The sequence below is a fragment of the Catharus ustulatus genome, chromosome 7, assembly GCF_009819885.2.
Source record: "Catharus ustulatus isolate bCatUst1 chromosome 7, bCatUst1.pri.v2, whole genome shotgun sequence".
Classification (NCBI taxonomy): domain Eukaryota; kingdom Metazoa; phylum Chordata; class Aves; order Passeriformes; family Turdidae; genus Catharus; species Catharus ustulatus.
The window spans coordinates 19,060,041-19,084,590 of record NC_046227.1 but is presented as its reverse complement, the minus strand read 5'-3'; the positions used below and the strand labels follow the sequence as shown (position 1 = coordinate 19,084,590).

The 24,550-nt window shown below is 36.8% G+C and overlaps 1 protein-coding gene across 1 annotated transcript in view; it reads left to right on the top strand.

The window, feature by feature from the left end:
• Positions 1 to 24,550, top strand: part of LOC116998982 (collagen alpha-1(XXVIII) chain-like) — a 30,482-nt gene that overhangs the window by 5,406 nt on the left and 526 nt on the right. Inside the window, exons 7-34 of the mRNA XM_033065248.1 lie at positions 253 to 279; positions 554 to 598; positions 1,022 to 1,066; positions 1,707 to 1,760; positions 2,511 to 2,579; positions 3,252 to 3,320; positions 5,050 to 5,118; positions 7,265 to 7,333; positions 7,773 to 7,841; positions 7,925 to 7,993; positions 9,151 to 9,219; positions 10,421 to 10,492; positions 11,034 to 11,102; positions 11,754 to 11,825; positions 12,683 to 12,751; positions 13,178 to 13,246; positions 14,946 to 15,014; positions 15,982 to 16,050; positions 16,503 to 16,571; positions 17,930 to 17,998; positions 18,685 to 18,753; positions 19,383 to 19,463; positions 20,206 to 20,241; positions 21,362 to 21,398; positions 21,522 to 22,079; positions 22,687 to 22,928; positions 23,487 to 23,565; positions 23,650 to 23,739. Of these exons, the coding sequence (XP_032921139.1) occupies positions 253 to 279; positions 554 to 598; positions 1,022 to 1,066; positions 1,707 to 1,760; positions 2,511 to 2,579; positions 3,252 to 3,320; positions 5,050 to 5,118; positions 7,265 to 7,333; positions 7,773 to 7,841; positions 7,925 to 7,993; positions 9,151 to 9,219; positions 10,421 to 10,492; positions 11,034 to 11,102; positions 11,754 to 11,825; positions 12,683 to 12,751; positions 13,178 to 13,246; positions 14,946 to 15,014; positions 15,982 to 16,050; positions 16,503 to 16,571; positions 17,930 to 17,998; positions 18,685 to 18,753; positions 19,383 to 19,463; positions 20,206 to 20,241; positions 21,362 to 21,398; positions 21,522 to 22,079; positions 22,687 to 22,928; positions 23,487 to 23,565; positions 23,650 to 23,739 (2,473 nt within the window). The remainder of the gene's footprint in view (positions 1 to 252; positions 280 to 553; positions 599 to 1,021; positions 1,067 to 1,706; positions 1,761 to 2,510; positions 2,580 to 3,251; positions 3,321 to 5,049; positions 5,119 to 7,264; positions 7,334 to 7,772; positions 7,842 to 7,924; positions 7,994 to 9,150; positions 9,220 to 10,420; positions 10,493 to 11,033; positions 11,103 to 11,753; positions 11,826 to 12,682; positions 12,752 to 13,177; positions 13,247 to 14,945; positions 15,015 to 15,981; positions 16,051 to 16,502; positions 16,572 to 17,929; positions 17,999 to 18,684; positions 18,754 to 19,382; positions 19,464 to 20,205; positions 20,242 to 21,361; positions 21,399 to 21,521; positions 22,080 to 22,686; positions 22,929 to 23,486; positions 23,566 to 23,649; positions 23,740 to 24,550) is intronic.

The following is a 24,550-nucleotide window of genomic DNA, read 5'->3' as shown; positions in this document are numbered from 1 at the left end:
CTTGATCTGTTTTTTCATCACCAGAATCCCAGTCTAAAATGATACATTAATACAATTTATTTACCTATACAACAGCATCTGCCATGACTAGAAGGCAAAGTACTTCAAATCATATTGCCATATTTATCAGAGTCATCTTTTCTATTTGAAATGCTATTTTTCTGATTAGAGTAGAATAAGGAAGCCAATACTCTTGTTCCTACTTTTGAGTTCTATATTGTCACAACCTGCTATGCTTTTCTGTTTTCCCAGGGGAAATCTGGATATAAAGGAGAGAAGGTACTTATTTTAGTCAGAATTGATGCCTACATCTTTGTTGTTATTATATATAGTGCTGTATTTCTTCTAAATACTACTAAAGAACAATAACATCATCTTAGCAGCTGCTCCACAAGCTGTAATAGAAGATGTAACTGTTCCTCAATGAAATTGCATCACAATTGCTATAATATGTTCTGAACAAAATAACATTTAGATTTTCAACTAAAGCACCTAGAGAATAAGGACGATATGCCAATATAATTCATAAATATTTATTCCTATTCCTTTCTAGGGTGAAAGAGGTGAATGTGGAATCCCAGGAATAAAAGGAGACAGAGTGAGTAGACACAAAGTTTTTGTGTTTCCAAGAAACATAGTTTAACCACAAAAAAAAAAGGCTTGAAATAGTAAGCAAAGAGAATGAGACATAAAAATGAAAACAAGGTTTCTAACTCCAGTCTTAAGATTTCATGCATAATTGCTGTAAATATTTCAAACAGAGCAAATAGAGTTTAATCCTGGATTACTGGCCCTTGATAATGAGCTCTGTTTGCCATTATGCTGGCCATTATGCTGTTTGATTACCAGTCAATTTAAAAATATTTATTTAATACCTTGTGGCTGCTTAAGCTTCTCTCTGAGTTTCTATTTTAATGTAAAGCTATCTAAATAAGACACCTTTGTAAAAAGTTACCTAAAAGTGGTTTTGACAAAATCTAAAAATACAGAAATATATCTTTTTTTTTCACTTATCTTTCAGGGCCCTGAAGGTCCAGCAGGCCCCCGAGGAATAAGAGGGATTCAGGTAAAAAAAAAAAAAGAAAAAAGAAAAAGCAGCGATGAAAACAACAGCACCTGGTTGCCTGGGATTCAAAGATCTGAAATAATATTATACCCCTACTGGCATGGAATCTTTTTGTTGCTGAGTTCAAGGCACCCAAAATCTATATTCTTAAATAGCAAAATTAATAAGAATTTGGAGAAGCAATCTAGACAAAACATCCTTATAATTCATCCAGTCTCAAAGACCACAGCAAATACAGTTCCTTAAAAACCAAAATCACTCATTTCTCTTTCTGTGTCTTAAGTATTTCATTCCCTCAAGAAGTACATGGAAACTCTTCAGTCTCTTGTCATCCCAATACTCTTAGACTGATGGCCAAGAAGTTTAGCCCATCATGGATGTTTCAGTAGATCTTGACTGCAGATTACCTTTAATTGTATTCAAAAAAGGGGAGAGCCAAATTCTCTCCTGAAATACCGGAACCAGCTCCAGCTGGATTGAGTAACTGAATATATTCATGCATCACAAAACAAACCTTCAGTTCTGATATGTTTAAAACTCTTTTTTTCATGCAGACTTCAGCAAATAATAGATTGCTTTTCAAGCTGCCATTTTTACAAAAGCTTAAAAAATCTCATTGAAACCACTCCTGTTTTAATAGGGTCTACAAGGACAATCTGGAGATCAAGGGCCTGAAGGCCTGCAAGGATCAAAGGCAAGAACTGCTTTATTTCTTCTCTTTATTAATGTTAAAAGGTATTAGTATAGCCTCACAACTATGATTTTGTCCTTATATTCTATACCCTTCTTGTGGATGCAGTTTAACTTGACACAGATAGCAAATTATGTAATTTTTGTATTTTACAAGGTCCTTAAGAAAGGTATTACTTTGCTCTTTGTATCAAGTTCAGGTCCAAATCACACTCTCATGTTTATTAATGAACAGTTAAAATATGGTAGAGTCACAGAACACTACTTAGCATTGCATTTCTTCAGTTTTCAATTTAAACCTTTTTTTTCCCCTAAGTCTCAAACAGGAATTCTGTTTGGCATCTAAAATCAAGCCTTTTCTTGAAACTGAACATTCTCAAGTATTCCATAGTTCAAAAGGAGTATTGTCGTGAAGAAAAACTTGAAAATAAGTGTATAGGGGACATTATTTGTTATCTCTCTTGATACCTTCTTTGCATCTGCTGGCCAACAGTGATACACAGAAGAGCTGAGTGACAGAACTTACATGATATGAAATATTTTCCTTTTGTTTAATCTCTTATCTTTGTACAAGATGAATTATTATAAGGGAATTTTGAAGCATTGAAAGGATGAACAGTTGAAGCACTGTGTAAGACAATTCCAACGGGCTGAAATTCAGGATACACTAAAAATTAAGCTACAATGTGAGTTAAACTGATTTTCCTAGACACCAATTTATAAGCAAAGTTGTTTTCTTTTCATTCTTTGAAAGGGTGAAAGAGGTCTTCCTGGGCCACCTGGCTTGCCTGGAGAGACTGGAATAGGACTGCCAGGCCCAAAGGTACAAAAATCTCATCTTCTGTATTGCATGTATTGTAGGGTAAGGACCAAGACAGCTGAGCTAATAGACTTGCTGATTCACAAGAAAATTCAAGACTGTATGCACTGGTTTTGTGGTACTGGAAAGGTATTTTCCATGTTATCAAAACTGTTTGCAAACAGTTGCAAACAAAAAATGTATTTTAAGTTTATACTTTAAAGGATTTTTTACAGTAGTTGTTATACTTGACATAAACTCAACCCAAGAAGAGCATGGTTAGGTAAAAACACATCCATAGTCTTAAACATAGTCTTAAATTAATCTTGGCAAAACAGCCTTGTTGGTTTAGATAACTGGCATAAAGAGAACAGAAACTGTATGATAGAAATACTGACTTATTGGGAAAGGACAATAAGTGATTGTGGGTGTATGAAGAAAATAATTAATCTTTTAGACTCAACACTGTCTTCTCTCAAATGCAGAATTGAGGCTGACCCTAAAGCTGTGAAGCTGCACCAGTTCAGTGCCTGTTGGGCCTTGGTGCTGTATGACTCTAAGGAGTCATACAGATTTTCTCTGCTGTTCCTGGATTCTCCTACATCTAATATTTCAAGCACAGAATGCCTGATGATATATGCTGCACACATAAAAATACCTAAATCAGATGTATTTAAAGTTCATCTTTCTTTGAAGGGTGACACTGGTTTGACAGGAAGACCAGGCCCTGTTGGCCCACCTGGAGTTGGTGAGCCAGGATTTATGGTATGTCTATTTTTCTGTTTGGTAAGAGGCCAGCAGGACAGAAAGAAAAAATTCTACATGCTTCCCCATTAAAATGTATGCTAAATGTGTTTCTTTCTTCTGCTATTTCTCACTCTTATATATATTACATTGTCTGACTCTCATTTCCCTCAATAAACCGGAAATGTTTCCAATTTCCTAACTTTTGTAATTATCATATCTCCAATACAGGTATGAAAATATAACATTTGATGCAAAAGCACACAAATATATAAATAAATCTGTCCCCTGATAGATTTAATAGTGTCAAATCCCTATGTGATAACTTTGAAGTTGACTACTTTTCAGTATCCCTAGAACATTATCATCAGCATGGCTTTGAGGAGGAGACTTTCAGAATTTATAGTAGGTTTGGCTGTGAAGTATCTTCCTTCTTTTCTTTCCCTTCCTCTTCCTGGCAGTTGTAAACTAAATCTCTCTATGGTAATTCAGAAAAACCAGTATGTCGATTTTATGGTCCTTTTTGTTTCTAAGTATTGGGCAACACGTTTTACTGAGCTATTTACATTACAACAGACAAATTCAGACAAATTTCTCTTCACACAGATGAAAGATTTCTAGGGCAACCACAAGGGAAATTTTGTTCGGTTTTTTCACAAGTACCTTTTATCCACTGACAAGGCAAAATTTGGAATAAACATTTCTTAAGAGGTGCTCCCATGAAAAAGAGAATGATCATTGGTAGGTGAACTGACTGATTTCAAACCTGCTTGAAAAACAACTGGAAAGCAGTGAGTTCTTGCTGAGGAGCCCAAGGAGATGAGCATTACAAATAAGGCTGGTGGTGACAGTCAGTCCAAGTAGGGCAGTGACACTTCCAGAGTCTCTTCAATAAACACCATAGAGCAAAGACCCACTCTGTGGGGGAAGAGGTGCCTGGGATGTGAATCTTTCCTAGCCTAGCCACAAAAGTACTGCTACAACAAGAGATTCAGATTTTTAAGAAAATAGGTTCTAAATATGTTTCTTTATTTTAAAGTTTATTTGCTTCAAAAGAAGTTCCTTTTGATGGCTTAATAGACTGCAAATATCTTTACCTCAGGAATAATTCTAGAGCTCTGTACAGAAGGAGAAGCATATTTAGACTATGAAGAGACAAATCTACCAGCATTCTGTGATGTATGTGCAACCTCAAGCAATAAATCAGAGCAAAAAAACCTCCAAAAATAGATGTGAGAAAACACTGTGAAGCAGGCTCAATACACACAGGTGTTGGATCTGCTTTTTTTTGGTTATTTGCCCCTTGTGCTTGTATCAGATCTGCTTTCAAAAAGAGAAGGGCATGCTATCGCTTTGTCTGGCAATTACAGGCAAATCTCTCTACAGCTATGTCTCTTTCAGCATTACTCTGCTTGGGCTTTAATCTGGTTCTATCTCTCATGATTATATTGATACATTAATAAGGATTAGCGAGAATTGGTAAAACAGAAAATTAGGGAGTGAAAATTTCCAAAATGTAAAGAATAGAAATTTCATAACCTGAAGGGTATTGTTACTGGTACAGGCCAGAATGGTCATCACTTATTCCCTGGAAATGCTGTGTTGCTGCATTATTTGTAACAACAACAAGGTTACAACTACACCAGCATTTGAAGACATGCTTGTAACAATGACATAGAACACACTGCTGTTCACTGTGCTGTTGAGTGATTAATACATATTCTAGGTAATTTGAAACTTATGTTAACAGGGGCCTCAAGGACCACAAGGTGTTCAAGGAGAAAGAGGTTCACCAGGAGAAGGGCTTCCAGGAGCAAAGGTACAGCAGTCAAAGGGTTCTAAGACCAGAGCAGCGCCCTTATATGAGTGCATGCCAAAACAAGTCCATAGAAGACACAGGAATATGAGACAGTACCTTGTAAATTAATACGAAAATTTGCCATCAAACAGTCCAATATATTTTGGTGGAATTCACTTGGTCCAAACATGACATGTAGGCACAACCAGCCTTTGGGGCCTGAAAAACCAATATTTAATTTACCTGGTGCTTGATTTGTGGGATCTAAGCCTGGAATGAATTCCATAATTTAAACACAGCCTCAAGCATTTGACTTTAAATAAAATACCATTAAAAGGTTCCTAGATGAAAAATTTAGTATTTTGTTGTTGGATTCTTTTCTTAATTTTTATATAGAGAGATCTTTGCTGTCACTGTACCAACAGGCTTCTAAGCTTCTCACATACCTCAGCCATTGGCTTAAGCATTTTAGCAGAAGACTGAATTCAATTTGTGGGAAAAGAAAGGTACTGACAGTGGTAGTTGTACCTACATGGATGGACTTGCTAGAAGATTCTTTTCTACCCACTGAAAACCAGTTCCTAGGCTGAGTTGTCACTTTGCCCTTTGGTTACAATAGCAAAGTGACACAGCTTGTACATTAACTGAATGAGCAACTAAACAGTTAGCTCATTTTTATGCAAGCACCAATTGTGCTTGAGAAAGCAGTTTAAAAAATGGTTTCACAGATGGAGAGCCCAACTGCCCCTTTACTAAAATTCTTAGGATTTCTGCTTAGCACAATACAGTTGTCAGCCAGATTGAAATTTAATTGCTAGCAACATAATATCTTCAAATATCCAGTGTGTATTTTATGATGATGATTTATATAAATTATTTAACCTCATTGTTGATGGCTTGTATCTGCTTGGCAGATCTCATGAATGAAAACTAACAAAAATACAAATTGAAGAAAATACATTTCAAAATCACTTAAATGCCACTGAAATACCAATTCATGTGGAAAGAAACACTACAACTAATAACTAAATTATAGCAACAGGGCACAGTGGGAACAAGTACAGATGAATGCATAATCTAACCAAAACTATTAAGTACTTGAGATGGATAGGCAGAATAAAATAATCAAAGTGAAATTCTGTCACCGTTATTGGAACTCTTCATTCTGTAAAAAATGTACTACTTTTTACTGCCAAGTCTGACCTGGGGCCAAGCATGTATCAGCAGAGTCCGTATGTATCTCTAAGCCAATCTATGGCTGCCAAGCATGTCAGTTCTTTGCTTTTAAACACATCTTAAATAGGTGATTTATTAATCTAATCAAATTTTACAGTTGCTTTTCTCATGGCTTTTTAGTACATGCTCACAGTTTAGTAAAAAGGATAAGAAGGCAGATGTTCTAAAGCATTAGGAGTAAACAATGTTATTTTAAACAGAAATCCTCATAGTGTATTTCTGTCAATGTTAAAATGATGGAATTGTTTTCTAAGGATAAAAAATATCTGTCTGGGCTGTAATTTTGTTATCTTGGGTGATTTTTGACAATTTATACAGTCAAACATCTGCCTCTACGTGTTTTATTAAGTGAAGTATAGGAAAGTACAGTATTTGTACCTTAATTAGTAACTGGCACTTTCCCCAAGACCACTGTTTGTAAATGAACATTCACAAAGACAATGACATTTACAAATAGACTTCTACAACAATACAATCAACCTGGTCTTCATTCTGGAAAATCCTTAGTGAGAGTCAGATCCTCATAACCCCACTTCAATGAGGATGACCCACACTTTTATGAGATTAACCCATGAGAAAAATAAGCAGAATTCAGTTTTCAGTTAGTCTCAATACTCAGCCTTGCAGACATTTAAATGAGTTGTGGTTTTGCCATTGATTTGAAGGAAGCAGAACAGGACCTTAAGTAATTAAGGTGGGCAGAAAGATAAAAAAGAAGCTTGTTCAGCTCTTTCATCAGCAATTTCAAATTGCAGAGCAAACTCTTTTGAAAAGATAATCTCTTCGGTAACCTGGAACACAAATCCAGGAGAAGTTTTCTGGTTCTTTTCATTTTGGTCTTCATGATGACAGAGCAAACACTGTCTCTAGTTACTTCAGAGAGAATAGCTGTGTGTCTCCACAGTTAACAACTTATTATTTTTTCATGTAGGGAGACCGTGGCTTTGATGGACCAAAAGGCCCTCGTGGACTTCCAGGCATCAGCATAAAAGGTGAAAAGGTGAGCAATAAATACACCAGGAGATTAATGGAGTGCAAATAAATCTAACACAGGGACTACAGGGTTGATATTCACTACGAAAGACACAATGAGGCAAGGAACCCATAAAAGACACTGGATAATGTGGTATTTAGTTGAGATTTATGCCCAATAAATTCTCCCAATCAATTTTAACATCTCCTCATATAAAAATAGGAGATGTTAGAAAAAGCATCAGATTCTGTGTGAAAGTTAAGGTTTAAAAAGGGAAAAAGAAACTAGAAGTTGTTTGCAACTGAACCAGTGGGGAATAAATGCATGTATGAAAGATAAAAGATCAGATCACCAGCTTTACTGACTTCAAAGAGAAGTTAAGTCAACATGTACTGACTAGCATGGGAGTTGTCCCAGATTGTTTCTGTGTCTTTACACAGCTAAGCAACTGTACTTCGTTTGCCAGGGTGAATGTGGTCCTCCTGGTTTACCAGGATCAGTTGGATTACCTGGAATTGGAATTCAAGGAGAAAAGGTACAATCTTCCCCTCACCCCACACTTCAGTGTATAGTAACAGAGACTTTTATTTTAAATAATTGCTTAACTACTCTTCTCAGGGAGTGGAGGGCCCAAAAGGACCACCTGGCTCTAGAGGGCTACCAGGGCAGGGGATACCAGGACCAAAGGTCAGGGAATCTTCTGAAATAAAAGCTGTGCTGTTTTTATTGTTATGTTTCATGATCAAGAAATGGTCTGTCTCTGTATTTATCCAAATTACACTGGATGGCTGAACACCAATGTAAGTATTGACACAGAAGGAGGAAATATATTTTCTATATTAATATTATAAACTATACAGTAGATCCTACCCCACTGAAAAGCCATGGTAAACTAATACCACAGCAATTTATTTAGGATTTTGCTTGACTCACACAGAAGCTCCCAGGTACCATGGGCCAAACAATGAGCTGCACTTTGCCTGATACACTTGCACTGAGAGGGTTGTCTGCCTTGAGCTTGCACTTTCTTCATATCACATGGAGGTGCCGTAAACTTGTTACAAAAAAGAAGTTGCACTTGAAAGAGAGGGCCATCTCAATTTCCAATATTATCTCTTATTCTCACTGTTTGTTTCCATTCCAGAAAAATATATACGTAGATACATTAGAGATTGACTGCCTTACTTGCAACTTCTGCTACCTATTGTCTCACCTGAATTTATGTATCTACTGTATCTAGATGTTAAAAACGGTCCAAGGTGTAAGGAAGACTACTTTCTCTGAAGAAAAACTTTTAGAATAATTTAGCCTTAAGTCATTTGCAAAATACAGAACTGTTAATGAAAGACATCACCCTCCTAGAGGGTCATTTCCTGAAAGATGTGACAAAGTTCTGAATGACTGAAGGCTATTAAAGCATGGTATAAAGAAACTAAAGTTGTAAGTGGGTCAAGTGTTTGTGACAAGTAAAGAATTTTGCAGTATCAATTATCACCTCTTACATTTTAAGTGACTGTGCAGAGGTATGTTTACCACTGCTAAAAAGTAAAAAATAAAATTAAAAAAAAAAATTGTCTGTAGATGTCATATATGCTCCTGAAATATCAGCTCTTTGGCAGATTCTTGGGGACATACAAGTATAGATTTACAACATTAATAATTTCCACCAACAGCTCTTTGGTGTCAGCTCAAAAAGGGTGGCAAATTCCCAATCTTTGCGACCAAGGGTTTAACACACCTTACTACAGACAATATCACACTAATCTTTCTTAAAAGTTAAGCAATGAAGTATATGCTTTTATATTTTTCATAATAATGCTATTAAAAACTAATATCTGCTTAAGGGTGAACAAGGCTTGCCAGGAGAGACTGGAGTGCCAGGAGAAAGAGGTATTGGAGAACCTGGTTCTAAGGTACATTGTTAATAGAGGAATTATTTAATCCATTTATTAATTTAGATTATAAATTTTTATTTCCTAAGTATCTTTTCTGAAGCCATATAAAAACAGTTAGAAATAAAATTTAGGTTCTTAGTATTTTGAATTTTTAACACAGACTTTCAATAACCTCCAGATAAGGCAGCATTTTAAATACCCCTGTTCTGTAAAAACATAGTAAGACTTATGGTAACTGGAAATTTCCACCTGCCTGGCTCATGCTCAAGTCATCACTGCACACAGCTCACCTACAGCTCTGTCCAGAAAACCACGCAGAATTTTAAACAGCTGCCAGAACTCGCAGTTCCAAGTGTAAACTACACTGGAGCCAGAGAGGTGAAGAAAAGCCCTGAACAGTGGTTATTGTCCTGCTCCTTCCCTTCTCACACAGAGTATGATGGAAACAGAGCAGCTACATCCTCACACCTTTATACAAGAAACAAGCTGGTGGACAGAAAGAACACTGAGTTGCTAAGAGCAGGAAGCTGTAAGCAGATTATCTTAGTGCTGAAGTGCCCAAGATAGTACCCAGTCCCTATGTCATTTACAACGAGATTAACATACAATATGGGAATAGATGAAAAAGTACTTTTGTGACAGTGGAAAGGCACAAGGCTGTCCTGGCTTTGCTCTTGTTCATTAGGGATTTATGACAGGGACTGGAAAAGCAAAGAAATTATTTCATTTCTCTCTTTAATTTCACAAAATACAGTAATACTGATTGAACCCATTTGACCCCAAATTATCCCATTTAATCTAAGACCAGGTCAGGCTCTTGGATCTTACATAAATAGGGCCATGATAATTCCACTGACATTAATTGATTTGCATTGATATTCATCAACAAGATGTCAATCACTGTGTTACAGTCAGTTCTATCTGATATTTACTTCAAATAGTGCCACTTAATGAAATGATAGCATTATTTTTTAATAAGTTGAATCATTAATAGCTAATAACTTGAATTGCATAAATAAAATGCACAATTCAAAACAATCAGAGTAGGATAGTGCTGAGTAATGAGAAATGTCTTTATAAAAAAAGACAAGACTTCAGTTCATATGCATAAATACTTTCTACAAATATATTTAAAGTTTAGGGAAAAAAAATTAAATAGATTTCCATAGTAGTACCAAGTCTGCATTCAATAGAAGAACTTACTTTTTACTGACGTCAGGGTGATCCAGGGCCTTCAGGACTGGCAGGGCTGCCTGGTCTTCCAGGAGAAGATGGAGCCCCTGGACAAAAGGTTGGTTCATCTCTCTCTACAATCTATCTGCTTCACCCCAAGCATTGCTACTGCTCTCCCTGTGCTGACACCCAAACCTAAAAGAGAGAGTGCTCATGACCAAGGGGAAAAGTGCCACATCTTTTTCAGCAAAAAAAAAGTCTTTTGAATATACTTTTTTAGGAATTGATTAAATGCCCTGCAACTCAGAAAGGAAACCACTAAAATGGCTATGGGCAAATTTTCATGGCCTTCTGACTGTGTTTCTTCTTAGATTCAGAAACCCCATTATTTAAGGTTATATACTCAGAATGTTCAGCTAAGGAAAGCACTACGGAAATGTGCTACTTCATGCATTCCACATGGAGTTGTACAGTGCTTGCTTCTGAATATGGGAAAAAAACCCTGGACACACCTAACATCAATGGGAGTTTTGTTATTGATTCTAAAAGGTCTAAAATCTAAAAGGATTTTATTGAACTTATTCAAGGGAATACAAAGTTCGTCTTTCGCCATTGTCCATGCAGTGCTCTGAAACTCTCCTTTGATTTTTCTATTCAAGGGTGAACCAGGGTTGCCTGGTCTTAGAGGGCCTGAAGGTTCTCCAGGGATTGGAATACAGGGGGAAAAGGTGAGGATTTCTTACTAAAAGTGTCACTCAAAATGGTAATATTCCAGGAATAGGTCTGTCAAAGACTTCTTTTTTTTAATCGAATATAAGTAACCAAAAAAAATTATTCTGGACTCACAGTTGTTTCATCTTTCTGTAATTATTACAGCCTAGTAATCTGCTTGAACACCAGTTTTCCCTTTAGAACTTTACACTATTCTTAGCTTTATCTGGTCAATCAGACAGGGCATTGTGATCAACTGATTGGCTCTATTTGCCTTCAAATTTAAAAAAAAAGTACTAGCAAGTGAATTATATTTTCCTGATTTGATTATTTTTCTTAGTATCTTTTTTAATGTAATACTTTACTTTTCAGCCACAATTATTCAACCTTTAAGATTCCTTTTAGCTTTTATTTTTCTCACAGTATTCTGTGGTAAACTGGTTTATTTTAATTTCGGAAGAAATCTATGTCATTTTAATTGTACAAATCCAAAACTGGACAGTTACTGAGCAGAATTAACTGACTTGCAAATGAAGGCAATAGGAACAGCTCATGTGCACCACCTACAAATAGAAGTTTGCTATCTTTCACTGACATGTACAATTGATTTTAGTTAACACATTCTTAAATTATTTAGCATGTGTGACATGTCTTTTTCATTTTTGTAGGGAGATCAAGGACAGAGAGGAATACGTGGATTAACAGGACCAACAGGAGTGCCTGGACCTGTTGGAGCTAAAGTGAGTTTATTACAATGTTATATGCGTAAAATAGTCTCCCAAAGCTGTACACTGTTCCACAGCTCAGAAACAACTGCTCCAGAATGAGCTCGCTTCACAAAAAAATACTTTTAAAAAAGTTCAGCAAAGGCTTCTCTTTGCAAGAATCACCATGATCCCTATAAACATCTAGCAGTGGTTTTTTAAAAACTTTTGTGTTTACCATATTGCTTCCCTGTTGGTTTGGAAAAGGAAAGGTACATACTGGTACTTTTATTCTGAAATATTTGAGAAGATAGTATGGTGTATGGCATATAAATATATGACAGGACTTTATTTTCCCTCACACTGACTCATGAGTGATATTCTTTTATGCGTTTGGAGTTTCTGTTACAATACTCAGTATTTAGTGAAAGTGAGAGAAGAGCTACTCCAGGTTTCTCCTCCAGTTTCCTATTCCTTTGCTATTGTTACACACAAGAGTATTTCCATAAAAAAAGAAAAAAGAGGTAAAAAAGTACACTGAAAGAGACGTTTAAAAAATCTACTCTAACAGAAATGCATATATGCTTTCAGTATACATACACAGCTGAGCAGAGTGTCTTGAGCACTGTGTGTGGTGCACCAAGTCTTAAAGAAAAGAAAGGGACTTCTAAAAACATGTTTGTTCATGACTGAATGTCACTTCCATGGAGAAAACAATATGGTTGTTAACAGTTCTCCAAATAGATTGATCTCTGCATAGAATAATTTGTTAGAAATTCTAATAGGATTTTCATGGCATTAAATGTAAATTGTTGCATAAATGTTTTCTCTATGCAATGGTCATGTCACTTTCTGAAAAATCCATTGTTTTTTCTCTCCTACCTTCACTGCAGGGGGAGCCTGGTGCACCAGGACGTCTTGGAATGCCAGGCCCTCCTGGAAGATCTGTGCCTGGACCAAAGGTACCATCCACATTCCATCTCCTAGTGCTTAGAAAACCAGGGTGAAAACTGAAGTAGTCTGTGCTAATATTTGTGTAAACAATTCCAGCCTTATGAGCTCAACTAAAACTTCCTCTTTCCTATTAACAGAGTTGTGGACTGTTTCCAGTCTAGTTACCATTGTGCCCTGGTATTAATTGTACGGCAGCTTGAGATGTTAATTTCTTTATTTTCAATAACCTTGAATATCAAAATATTTCTGTTTATTCTTTGTATGTTTTCTATTTATTGTTTCATTTTTATTTATGCTTTTGGTGTTTAATGTTTGCAATAGCAATAAATAAAATTTGCTGTTACATCATTATATATGAATTTGTATAAAAGAAACCTACAGCCTGTGATGTTTAATAAGATATGTAACCAGAGGATTAATTTTCTTCATTGCAGGGTGACATTGGGCTACCTGGTCTTGCTGGGCCAATTGGAGAACCAGGGTTTGGGCTTCCTGGGGCAAAGGTAGCTCTTGAATTATTAAACTGAATCCTGATATAACTGTAAAATAAGGCAGGAGGATTTCAGTGAACCAATAACAAATCTCCCAGGATGCCCACAGTATTCAACTGAAATGTTCCACAGTTCTTAATGTGTGTGTCCTACAGCACTGGCAATGTATAAGGATTTGCAGAGCTGGAAAACCATGGATGGTCAAGCCTGCAGAGTCTATGAACTGTAAGCTTTCAGATGGCAGAGAACCAGGAGAAGAATTACTTTTTCTAACTGATGAGGAGTGAATTCAGAGAGAACACCCTATTAACCCTGCTTACAACAGCCTACATGTTAATTAGCAAGCAGCTAATTTTTCTCAGCCAGGCTCCTTTGCTTCATTCATACCTTTGCCACAGGGCTATGGAACATGAATATGTAGCTAATCTCTAATGGCTTTTGTCTACCACTTTTCTAGTACTGCCTCAGTGGTACCTAGATTCAACTTTCATAAGCCACTCTTCATTCCAGAAAAGATTTTGTCTGAAGACCAAATTTGTCTGTGTTTCTCCAAATATACTGGATCCTGCCTGCCCCTCCCCAATCTTTTTTCTTAGTGACTTTGACAGTGCTACTGAACACATCCCTAATCCCTTGTTCTTTGACTGAACAGAGTAACAGAAGCATGAGAAACATGTGACAATCTCTATCCCTTTTTGATCACTCAGTGTTTTTCAAGATTTTTACATTTATTTTCATCAGAAGGAGATTATGCTGATGGAATCACATAATTTTCAGATATAGTCCAGTTAATTCAGAGAAATTCATGTCCCATTTCTGGGGATTTAACAGGAATTAATCAACTGGAAGCACATCCTTTGCTCAGAGCTGCAAGTCTCAGCCTTGAGCCCCCCAAAGCTCTTTCACTTGGGCAATACTGCATGTTTCTACGTTTTTCACTTTCTGTTGTCTTTGTCAGCATTAGTGGTTCTGCTTTTGCTTAGTTCTTTTGCTTAGTTCTTAGACACACAACCATATAGTGTAAAGCCATACAGGGTAAAGCTTTTTACAGTCTAATTTTTACAAATTATTTTTGCATGAGTCTTTTCTTGACACTGATTTAAATGCCCATATTTTGGGTAGCTGCAGGAACAAATGCAATCTTGATCATCCATTCTCTTGCAATTCACAACTCTCTGCACCCCTCAGTGTGGCTGGGAGGGTTAAGGTCCTCTGAGTTTTCTCAGTAAATCTGTTCCTGAGATATTCCAGCTGTATGGATCCATGAAAGAACTTTAGTTGTGCATTTCTCATAGGAAGATCCTGTTATACTCAAAAGATTTAATGAGGTTCCACAGCACTGTAGAAAAACAGAATTCTAGAGCAAATGATGATAAATATATGGGGAATACAACTAAAGTAATTTCTTTTTATATGTAGGCCACAAATGACAACAGACAGAGCTCTTGAAAAATGTTAAAATTAGTGACTTAGGAGTGAAAGGTCCTGTAAATCATGAGCACTATTAAATGTCACTGGTTTAGTCTAGGATTAAATATAATTCAAATTCATTAACTAAAATAATAATTTACATAGTAAAATACATTAGCCAATAAACAGAAAGATAAAATCAAATTACAGTATATTTGCCAAGTAAGTTTCACTTTCATGGATAATTTCCTGCTGGATACTGTCTTGTCATTCACTCAGCTGTTTTTCCTGCCTTCATCAGGGTGACCAAGGCCTTCCAGGACCCCCTGGGCCATTTGGGCAAAAAGGAGATGGTTATCCCGGCCCACCTGTAAGTTGATAGATTTTTCTTTTATGTGAACTGGGAAGAAATAAGTGCTATGCCTAAGGGATTATCCTCCATGTCTGACATGCTAGGAAAGATTTGCTGGTCTAAAAGTCTAAAAAGCCTAAAACTCCTCAACTGTGGAAATCCACTTCAGCACAGGAGAAAATGAATTCTCCCTCTGAAATAGCACCAAGATTATCCCTGTCATCCACTTCTCTTGATTACACACTGTAACATATTCCAAGTGGGTTCTTTTTTCCGAAGTATCACTGATGTTTCAATCAGTTTCCCCAAAATCTTCATGTAGGGTCCTGTCTTCTGCCCAACCCTACAAAATTTATTCCCAAACAGGAAAATACAATCTAGCTAAGCAGCTGTCCAAATACGTCCCAGAACCACTCCAAAAGCAACTGGTGTGCAAAGAGCAGAACTACTCTTTCCAGAGGCCTTTTTTGGTAGATGTAACCAATCTGTGCAAAAAGGATGCAAAGCGAAAAGGCTCCTCCTCTCCCTTCCCTGCACATGTGTGCAATGCAGCAAGGAGATTGCTGGCTACAGACAGGGAGTTTGGATCACACATACTTGCATTTGCTTGTGCTAAAGACAACAGCAAAACTGTTTGAATTTGCCACACTGAGGGGAAAAAATTAACAAATATCAACATGGAAACTGGAAATTGATTTATAATACTTTCTGGTATTTTTGTACAAACCGATGAAGAGCTGCTTCTGCAATTGCCTCTCCAGATTACACTCCTCTACCTTCCAACACTTTCAAGCCCCTGCATGACATGCAACACACATGCAAATGCTACTTCTGGCAATCAGAGTAAAGTTAAACCAGTTATAGACCACAGTGATCCCATTATGAGACAATATAGTCAAGACACTACCATATAAATATTAACAAATGCATGTAGTCAATGTAGCTGTAAATGAAATTTATATTCTGTCTGTGCATGCAATTTCAGGGCTTGCCAGGCCTCCCTGGGATTCCCGGTGAACAAGGCCCAGATGGAATTGGACTACCAGGACCTAAGGTACAGACTTTGACTTCTAGAAAAGCAAATGCTTGTGTACAGACTACTTCATAGAGATACAATTCCTACCTATAGGTCATAGTCAGACTACCTATTTAATCCTGCTTTAACTTTTTTATCAGTACATAAAAGGTAAATCTTTTTCATTTTAGGTTTGTTGGGGGTTTTTTGGTTTGGCCAATCTGCAGTTCATTTTATAATGTGGGAATTGTAATTCCTGTGTAATTGTGCATAATTGACTTGAACTTGTTTAGACCACCAGCCACTGTTTATCCCCAATAACTTTCTTGCCCTGCCAGCAATATCCTTGGGCCAGCATTGTTTGGATTTACATAGTGCAGTTCAATAGTTCTCTTCTCTTTGTCCCATTTGGGTATAACAGATGCTTGGAATTCTACAGATAAATTAAACTCTGTTATTCTCTACTTATGTCTTCAAGTATTGGCTTTCAGGGTGATCCTGGTAGTAGAGGACCAGTTGGCCCACCTGGTCCCCCAGGAAAAGGCCTGCCAGGACCAAAAGTAAGACATTTAAACAATTATGTCTCTCTTTGTCTAATTTCTAAAACGGGGGGGGGAAGTATACTATAAAAATGTGCAATTATGCATAGATATCTACATGTTTTCTGTCTTCACTGAAACAACTAATCCAACAAACAATCTTTATTCTGTAGAAAATCAAAAGTATTTCTGGTAACTAAACCATAGCCTCCTCATGGTTGCATATAGTAAATAATAAGGTCATGATCTTGCAGTGAAGATCAGTGACAAAACATTTAGCTCCTGCAGACATTAGCTGCAATTGAGTGGCAAAAATTTCTTCAGACCTAGCATTGGTCAGAATTAAGGGCTGGGCAAGCACTTAGTATGTCCTGCCTATACTACTGTTACAGCTATAGGCACTACTATTGAGTTCTTCTGGGATTAATTCCTCTTTTTTACTGTATAAATAAAATAATCATCACATAACTGCTATGAAGATTGATCCCTGCAAAAAGGGATTAATTGTAATTATTTTGTAACCATGACAAAGGTCCGAAAATAAATGTCACTATAAAGAGCAATTTTCATTGTAAAACCTCCCAATTTGGAAACTCCTATGCTCCTAGAGCTGTTTTAGAAGTCTATTGAATACAAAAGAACTGGTTTGAATGTAAATATAAAGGAACTCAACAAAGTCAAATGCAAAGATTATGCAACATAATAATGAGTTACCTGCACACTGTGGCTTATTGGCCCCGAGATTCAGTTCCCATTGGCAGGAAGGCAGAGTCCAGACAAAAGCAGTGGTGAAGTACCTTCTCAGGCAGTACCAGTCCCAAGGAACAGCATGTGCATGGGATCCTTACAATTGAGAAAATTGAGAACTTCATGCAGGGATAGTAGAATAGCACTACAGATGTAAAATTAATATGTACTATGTGGGTTTTGATTTATTCCTGTGAGTAACATAGAATGGGAACATTTTTTCTAGAGTTCTATTGAAAATTAACTTATAAATTAGGAACAAGTGTTTATTTGCAATGCCACATTAGTATATATACATATAGGACTTACTGTGTAATGGTGGAAAAAGACAAAAAATCAGTAATACTCTTCAGTTTTAATTCAGTCCCCAATGTCTCACCAATATCCTCCATCCTGCAATGCAGCATATATCTCTATCACCAAGATTCATGTCCACCAAGCATTAAGCAAAGTGACTCCTTTGAAGTATAAACTGGATTATTAAAATCTGATAAAGGCCTAAAAGAGTCTTTCTCAGCTACAGCAATCTTATTCCCACTACTTATAAAAACACGTGTTTGGTAGAGGAAGGACAAGAAATTACACGGCGGTATAACCATTCATTGTGTATTTTTATTACGAACATTCTCTAGGGAACCATAGGACGCCCAGGGCCACCTGGCTCTCTGGGACCGCCTGGTGAAGGTATTCAAGGAACTAAGGTAAAAAGATGCAGTGTCTTCAATATTTAACCTGTGTTGAGGAGTCAGTCTGACCATCACAGTTAAGGAGATTTCGCATTGTTTCTTATATGAAGAGAGCCTCAGGCTAGAAAATGAGAAGGACCTGCAAAGTATGTTCTGTCTACTGCTGCAAATTAGCCCAAGCATGTGTGTGTTGAGGAAGGAAGAATGAACATTTATCAGTTAAAAAATACCTTTACAAAATTAAAAATACCACTCCCTCAACTCTCATGCCCACAGAAACAGTGAATTATTAGTGTACTACCACTCTATTCAGTAGAGAAAAGGCCTCCATACTGATCTGTGTGTACTATTAATTTTTCCTTGTAATATGCACTTTTACCTAAGGCATCAGTCAGATGAGACAGACTCAAAAGATAAAAATAAGAAAGGCAGAATGAGAAGGAAAAAATGGGATGGAAAGAGGGAAAAATTAAAATTACAATCAAATTAAAATCAAATCAAATAATGACCATGTGGGTTTTCAATATTGTGTATCTTTATACTGAAGAAGTATTTGAGAAATATGTTAGCCACTAAATTGTCTCAAGTGCCTCAAGATCCTTGTTGAAATGCAGTTTGAAAACCTTTCTCTTTGAACATTTTAAATTACTATGTGATGAATGATTACAAAGGGTTAATATCACTACCTGGATTATCATTAGGGGGAACAAGGTATTCAAGGAATGCCAGGACCACGAGGCCCGCCTGGAGATGGGCTTCTGGGAGAGAAGGTATGATGTCTAAATCAGAGATAATAGTGAGATAATGCCCTAGATGGAAGCCAACACACTCAAAATGCTCTTTTACAGTCAGTTCTCATTGAAGGCATGTGAATTCCATGTAAAGGGAGCCCCAGATACTACAAGATTAAATTGTACAAAGGCTGTACAAAGCCCCATAGTCTACTAAAAACCAAACCAAGAAGCACTAACACATCTGTTTGCTATGCCAAACATCTTGTCTGGGCCAAAAGGTTTCTCAGAATGATATTCCCATTATTCATTCCAATGACATCCTTGGATTTCTTTTCTATTTCCCTAGTGTTATCTTATTTTTCTAAGGCACAGAATGATTTCCATCATGCAATATCCCATGAAACCCCTCAGTCTGCATGTAGTTGTTTGATATGCTTCATTGTTCAAACCACTTCAGGTATTTTTTCCCATAAAATGCTTAGCCAATACTAAGGTTATTAGCAAAATACACAAACTACTAATTTATTTAAATGATCTCTAACAAAGATTTCTAACTCATGTCACAAGCTTAATGTGAATTCAACAAAGGTTACTAGAGAGAAATTTGGAAAGCATAACAAAAACTGACTTACACTTTCTGTCTGCTTACCACCCTGGTTTTGAAGGGAGATCGAGGAGCTACAGGTGACAAGGGGAAAAAAGGAGAAAAAGGTGATGTGGGTGACCCTGGTTTATCTGGAGAACCTGTGAGTAACTCAGGTTTATCACAGATGTTTTCTTAAACCACTCAAAAACAAAGCTGGGTTGCATGTTCTTCTATTTAATTACACATAATCTGGAAACACTTAAGAAACTGAAACTATTAAAAACTTTAAAAGAACAAAGAAGACATTTACTTGATTAATACCCCACTTCCCACAGGGACGTGGTTTCTTCCTTAAGGCAGTCATCATGGTTTAATCCCAACCAGCAACAAAATACTACACAGCCATTGCCATGCTGTGCAATATCCCTTTGGCCTGGCCAGGTCAGCTTTCCTGGCCAGGCTCCCCCAGCTCCTTGTGCAGCTTCTCACTGACAGAGCATGGGAATCTGAAAAGTCCTTGACTGTGGGTAAGCACCACTTAGCAACAACCAAAACAACAGTGTGTTGTCAACATGATTCCCATAGTAAATCCAAAACACAGCACTGAACCAGCTACTAAGAAAATGAACTCTATCTCAGCTAAACCCAGGACAGCAGTGAAAGACAACTGACAATCAGTGATCCAGCGGGAGACTTGAGGTCATTCAATTCCCATAAACCACCTTAGGAGGTTGCAGGTACTACATGCACAAAGCAGTGCATGTGCATCAGAAGCACACTTTTTCCAGTTTAACTTCCTATTGGCCAAATATTATCCTAATAATGGTATTGATGAAGTTGAACATTGAAGTATACAATGTTACTATTAATTGCAATAGTTTAATTAACAATCACTGTTACAGGGCAAAACCGGACCAAAGGGAGACCAAGGCCTATCAGTAAGCAAATTCCATTATTTAAATCCCATTACAGCAAGACATAAACAAACTCTCAAATGAAACGTAGCCTTTTAGTTATTTTGGAAAGAGCTTTCTGATTAGAAGCCATCTCAGTAATAATACAGAAAGAAAACAACTCAAAGATTTCTGATTTTTTCTCATCTACTTTATGCTGAAATGAAATCAAATGTTCCTGGTGACTTTAGGTATTTTTCTGCTATATGTTCTTTTATAACTAGTGTTAGATCGCCCAGATGTGTACTTGCTGCAGGAAGGTTTTTTGCAAGTATTTAAGAGTCTAAAGAGCAAAGATCTTCAAACTTCTCATGGTCTATCATGCTATGAACTTACTTACATTTCTGCTAAGCCTGTCCCACACTTGAGTCAAATTCAGTAAACTATGTCAGTGAGTATAAAATACTACTAAGGTTTATGATGGAAGCTGAGCAGCAGTAGCAAAAGGTTGTATTTGAAAGATTAACTCATTGCCAGATGAGTTACGCACTTCAAAAAACAGAACAAATGATTGCTTTAATACTGAGAAACACTTTGTTCATATGTCACAGAAGAGATCGTTTTTCTGAACAGACAGCTCTGAAGGCAGCAGTTTTGGGGTTTTCTGTTGATGAAGGCTGGGTAAGAGTAGGCCAGGTACATCAGGGCTGATAACTCCCGATCCCATTCTGTATTGGTGCTCTGGCATATATGAGCTCACTACAAGCAATCCTATGCTTCCTAAGGTTGTTCTATTTCTCTGCTCCCAGTACATTTAAAAGGGATATAATATTATTCAGATGCTAAAATAGTTATGCCTTTCAGTTTTAATGAGAACAAATTAATCACAATACAGTCTTTAAATAACAGGAGTAAATTGTTTTTAGATGGAGACGTTAACTTGTTGTCAGATTATTGATTCTTGTATGCATATGAAATAGTTCATTGTAAAATGTGGAATTTGTTCCCAAGGACAAGGTTGGAACTTAAACAATATGATTTTTCTAAGTCACTGTAGGATACAAATATGAATTATAAACATAATCTTTATTACTGTCAATACTATACCTCACTTGAAAGAGGCAAGTTGTAAAAATATTTAATGTTTAATTTTTTTCACATCCAGAGAGAAGATATAATTAAATTAATTAAAGAGATATGTGGTAAGGATTCAGTAAATATTTATATTCAGATTCTATATTTCCTTCATTACATTTGCATTCTTTTGCAAAAGCGTGCCAAATCAAGTCATTGTGATCTGTGTTTCTTTTCTTTTTCCTTTGTAGGTTGCAGTATTAAATGTAAGGAAATTCCTATGGAGCTTGTATTTGTGATTGACAGCTCTGAGAGTGTGGGACCAGAAAATTTTGAGCTTATCAAAGACTTTGTAACTGCTTTAGTAGACAGAGTAACTGTAGGCAGAAACGCTACCAGAGTTGGCCTTGTGTTGTACAGTTTAGAAGTTCGGCTAGAATTTGGTCTCAACAAGTATCCAACCCAACAGGATGTCAAGCGAGCAATTAGAAGAATGCAATACATGGGAGAAGGCACTTACACAGGAACTGCTATCCGCAAAGCAACCCAGGAAGGGTTTTCTGCTGCTCGAGCAGGGGTGCGCAAAGTAGCTATTGTGCTAACAGATGGCCAAACAGACAAGAGAGAAGCTGTAAAACTAGAGCTTGTTGTTCGAGAGGCTCATGCAGCAAACATCGAAATGTATGCAATAGGAATCGTAAATACTTCAGATCCAACACAGGCTGAGTTTGTGCGTGAGCTGAATCTGATTGCTTCAGACCCAGACAGAGAACACATGTATCTCATTGATGACTTTAACACCCTCTCAGGTGTGTTCATGGAAGTTTTCTTCTGCCTTGTTGCTTCTCACAAAGGGCCAGGGTCGGGGAGAAGCATTATCTTTGTGGATGTGTTTTGATGCTGCAAAGTGATAGGAATCTAGAGATACAGATCCCCTTTGTTAATGGTGCTATATTATGGAGCAACATACCAATGGGGGAATGTCACCCAGTCTTAGGAAAACAGATGCTTAAACAAGTTTTGTAAGATGAGTAAGTGCTCATGCACTGAAAATCTATTGACTATAAACCAGAATGAAACCCATTGTTGTAAATGTTACTTGTTCACTTCCCTGGGGAAGTAACCCATTTTCACTTGGTTATTCACATCAGCAAGATAAGCAGTTATTTTCCCATTACCAACTAGTAGTTAGTAAGCTTAGATGAATACCCTTATGTGGATTTACATGCTGGCAAATTTGTGACCAAAAAATCCATACTTCAAAGAGTCTGGAATAATCTTCTTAGATGAATGTACACAATCAGAAGGAGTTCTGGATTACATGTGTGTTACTGACATATAGAAGTAATCCAAATTTTAAAAATACATTGAATTTCTTAGTCTGATAAGTTTTCTACTTTTTTGTTTTTTAAACAGCTCTGGAGTCCAAATTAGTCAATCAATTTTGTGAAGATGAACATGGCACCTTAGTATACAACCATAATGAAAATGGTGCAAGTATAAGTGGGCGATCCTTCCATTCAGTGTCTTCAAGTTCTTTACATCACATACTTCAGGAAAACAATGCTAATAGACAGTCACTTTCAGCACAGACACTTGGAGTACCTACAGTAGAAAGTCCTCTGAGTCTTGGCCATCTTCCTCAACCATTAGCTCCGGTATGAAAATTCAGCAGGCTTTAATGAGCAGAAGTTTAAATTATGTATCTTTCTTTGCCACCTAATGTAATTTGTACCATTTCCCTTCATTTTCTATAGGACAGGTACTTTAACTTTGTATACTCAGAGCTGGTTGTTGTGAGTAAGAGCTCTGATGCTGCATGCAGGCAATTAACTAATAGCTAGAGCTTATTCCTGGTGCTTTACAAGGATTCCTTTGTTTAATACAGTAGTATTTGTGCCACAGTGTGAATCATAATATTAAAAAGCAATTACACAGTTATAATTAAGTCTAAGAACAGTAATTTAACTCAATTGTAGATTATAATTTTAAATCTATACATAAACTTCTGTAAAGCTCAACTAAAAAAAAATAAATATCCCACATTTAGATACGACAACTTTCCTGGTAAACCATCCAGGAGAAGTTAAAATAAACAGAAGTCAGAGTAAATGGAAAGGAAAAACATTAGAAAATCTCTAAGGCAAGGAGGGCTTGTTAATTTTCAAACACTTCACAGTATCTGGCAAGAAAAATTAATCAAATGCTTATTTCAGACCAACGTACCTCCTGTAGCCTATGAAGAGGAACAAGATGAAGAAAAAAAGCCAACCCTTCTAACACTAAACACTAGAGGTATTTCTATTGTCATTCATTTCTTAATTTTCATTTTTGGCTGATGAAAAATTAATGTCTCATTCTGTTTCTTTTCACCTGCAGCTGTGTTACCATTATTGTCATCTAAACAACCACTATCCAATAAAGGGATGACATCATCTCTTTCAACTGCAGGCCCCACACCAAGGCCTGGTGGGTTATAGATCATAACTAGTCTTTCATTTTGTTCCCTCTTTGCCTGGTACTGACTTTTAATAAGGGTTTAAATCAGAGTAATTTTGTTCCATTCTCCAAAGATTTTGTGAGTCTGTGACATAGAAGAGAAGTAATTTCAGGATTTTTTAACAGATCTAGTGCAATTCTTGTCTTCCCATGTTCTGGACCCCACCACTCCACTTAAAGCAAAAGCAAGGTTGTCTATAACCTGAAAGGGAGCTCCCAAGGGGCATCAAAAAGAGAACATAATTCTCATTGGGGGTGGGCCAGTCAGCAAGTCATTCATCAGCCAAGGAGGGGCAATCTACAGAGGTGGGAGGCTTCATTAAAGACAAAGATAGTGATTTCAGAATTGGATAGAAGGAATGTATTTCTCTTTCAAAGGAGCAATAGGAAAAACCAGTGTTTATTCATTTTAAGTATAATAATCAGCTGAGTTCTTAAAGGGTTGATTCCTTTTATATGAAATGCCCAAATGTATTTTGTTCCTCATTTGGGGGATTTTCAGTTCCAGAAATATTGTATTATGATGGCAGCAGCAGAAAAACACGATTGAAACGTTTCCATGTTTCCTGGGAACAGTGGCATGACTTATTCGGTCTCTGGCACTAGTGCTTTTTTCAAAATAGAGACAAGATATTAGTCACAACATTAAACTTCACAAACATTAAACTCCTCCCGCTCCACAAGGAAAACTACTGTACAGCAGAAGGATACAGCAGATGCAACTAGCTTACAGTCTTTGGCTCACAATTTCAGTTTGCTCACAAGACTGGTTGCACATAAT